The 2,924-nt window shown below is 32.7% G+C and overlaps 1 protein-coding gene across 1 annotated transcript in view; it reads left to right on the top strand.

The window, feature by feature from the left end:
• The first annotated feature begins 961 nt into the window (after nt 1-961).
• Nucleotides 962-2,924, top strand: part of LOC111377195 — a 24,532-nt gene continuing 22,569 nt past the window's right edge. Inside the window, exons 1-4 of the mRNA XM_023000258.1 lie at nt 962-1,249; nt 2,030-2,097; nt 2,205-2,360; nt 2,683-2,924. Of these exons, the coding sequence (XP_022856026.1) occupies nt 1,018-1,249; nt 2,030-2,097; nt 2,205-2,360; nt 2,683-2,924 (698 nt within the window). The 5' untranslated portion in view covers nt 962-1,017. The remainder of the gene's footprint in view (nt 1,250-2,029; nt 2,098-2,204; nt 2,361-2,682) is intronic.

The raw sequence follows: 2,924 nt of genomic DNA on the forward strand, positions 1-2,924 counted from the left end.
ATAATCTTTTCAGTGATGAATGAATGTCACTACTATATGACCAAAACGAAAGAGCGTTTTAGAACCAATAAGAAAAAAGGAAAAAAAAAAGTCAGTGTATCGTGCCTTAAATATCCGTCTTATCTATCCACTTAAACGCGAACTGCTCCTCATTCGTGAATCTAAGCGACGTATAACATAACCTTTTATATCGCATAATAAGAAATCATCAATAGAATTTTGATAGGATTGCCTCAATAATATAAACCAAATTTTGATTTAAAAGAACTCCGTTCAATTGCAAATGAAATTGCTCGCTTGAGACCATATCTATGGATTCCATTCGGAAATTGAAATTATCACTAATGACAATACCCAGAAAACAATTCTCTAGTTTGAAGTTTCTTCTATAAAGGCGTCATTCTAACTATTTAACTGTATTTTAAATGATGTACACATGAGTTTTTATTTATTTGTAACAATGAGCATTAATAGTCTGCATTTCGGCTAAAGTAGAAAAATATAATCCAATGACGCATCGTCAGACAAGTGTACGTGTCTATAAAAGAATCCTATACATATCCAAAAAAATAAATAAAAATAAATTGGCGCACTAGGATGATTGGAATATAATTATACAAATCGGGATGACAAGGAAGATGGGGACAGGAGAGGAAGAAAACAACAAATATGTCCAATCAATACCTAACACAATGCAGACCTGAATTAAAGTAGACTTATAAAGCCATCTCCACCAAGCCGCTGCGTCTCATTTCTAAAGTTGATTTCTCAAATTCTTCAATCCTATTTTGCTCCAAATTGGCGAATGGTGATGGTTTGCATCATCGGCTCCAAACTGAGTACAAAACGCAAATTGTATAGAATCGTACATGCAAGAACAGTGGACTATTTTCAACTTTAAATATCAGCCACACAATTCTTATCATCTGAAACCATTTAAAACACGTGCAAGTATTTGTGCATTCTATATATTCTACATTTCTTGAGAAGTTTCAGTAGCTTGAGTTTGAAGAAGAGATGCCTATAGTTGTGAGAATTCTGTCGTTGGGATGGGCTATCATGATGATTATGAGTATTGCAAATGTAGCAGATGGAGCAATTCCTAATGATTTGCTGGAAAAGATTTCTATAATAAACAAAGATGGTCCTTACTTGGGTATTGTAGTGCCCAACAGTTTTGAGATGAACCCTCTTCTCCAATCTTCAAGTTTTGTTCCTCATCCCATGCTTTCCTACTTGGATTTTGCAGGTTAGACAACTATTCACTTGAAATTTAATTTATTGCTTACTTTGATTTTGTGTAAGATGAACTATTCGGTACCGAACGCTATAAAAAAATGTTATAATCTTGTCAGAATGTTACATATAAAAAGTGTCCTTTTACATATTTTTTCAGAATGATATATGCTGTAGTATTTCGTTTTACCTATATTGAACATGAATATGGCTAGCAGCCTATTTTCAGGGGCGGATGGGTTTACAGGATCAAGTAGATTTTGGAAAAGAAAAAAAAATTTGTTTAGCTTTTTTTTTTAGAAAGTACCTTATATATTTTATTTGTGACCCCTATTGGGTCCACCCCTGCCTATGTTTTTAACTGCATTTAGAGTACTGGAAATATGTTTGCGTATACCTAAACAGATTATTGTTTATGAATTTCAAGTGAACGTGTAAAACTCCGAAGGGTATAGATCAAACTTAGCATGGCCTTTATAGTAATAAAACATTTGACTCTTTAGGCATTCCAGTAGATGCATCATTAAGAAAAAAAATATGATAAATTCCCTTTATAGTAACTATACACTCACTGTCAATGAGATAATTGTACTACATTTTAATTTTAATAAGATAAATCCACTTTAATTTAATTAAATATTGAAAACAATGTTTAGATACTGTTGTTGTCGATCTTCTTGTAATATGTTTCATTCTACCAAATCTTCAAGGAGACAACAAGAAATAGCATAATATCCAGTTTCAATATTCCAAAATCTTAGGCTTATTTTCTTCATCTTTTGCATCGAAACAGGAAGAAGATTTCGACTTGGAACTTTGGAAAGTCGAAAAGTTATAATTGTCATGTCCGGACTCAGCATGGTATATGTTCATTTTTGTAATACCCTACTTACAAGGAAAATTCAGTGATTTATTTCTTTCCATTTTTCAAAGGTACAAAATAATTAATTTAAATTATTATTTCGTAGCTTAATGCAGGCTTAGTAACACAGTTGCTGCTTAGTATATTCGAGATTGAAGGAGTAGTTCACTTTGGAATAGCAGGAAATGCAAATCCTAACTTACAAATAGGAGATGTTACTATCCCTCATTACTGGGCTCATTCAAGCCTTTGGAATTGGCAGGTATCCATTTTCTATAATCTTCTTTTATTTTCATTTTCAAAAATTGGTTTCCTTATAAAATGTATGGATGGTTTTTGATGTATTAGCAAAAGACGTTCTTCTATAATTATTTATTTACTTAATCCACAACAATCTCCATAATTTGCTTCAGATAAGCAGCCTCTAATAATTATCTCACTACGTAAAACCCATCGATTTAGATGCTCCGAAAACTATCAAAATAAGCTGAGAAAAGCACTATATCATTTTCACGTGTAGTGTATACTCACATATATTCCCATTAAATGACTTTGTTTAAATCCTTGCGCATTTTTTTGATCAGAGGTTTGGAGATGGGCCTGATGATGAACTTGCATTTGAATCTAATGGAGACTATACAAGAAAAATCGGTTATCTTAATTTCTCTCAATATGAAAATGGCACAAAAAATGGGAATTATTCAGACAACCTTCTCAACAATGTGTGGTATCAACCGGAAGAGATATTTTCCATTGATGGACAACCTGAGATTAGACAGCATGCCTTTTGGGTTCCTGTTGACAAGCTGTACTTTTCACTTGCAGA

Source organism: Olea europaea, unplaced genomic scaffold (assembly GCF_002742605.1).
Source record: "Olea europaea var. sylvestris unplaced genomic scaffold, O_europaea_v1 scaffold1619, whole genome shotgun sequence".
Lineage (NCBI taxonomy): Eukaryota > Viridiplantae > Streptophyta > Magnoliopsida > Lamiales > Oleaceae > Olea > Olea europaea.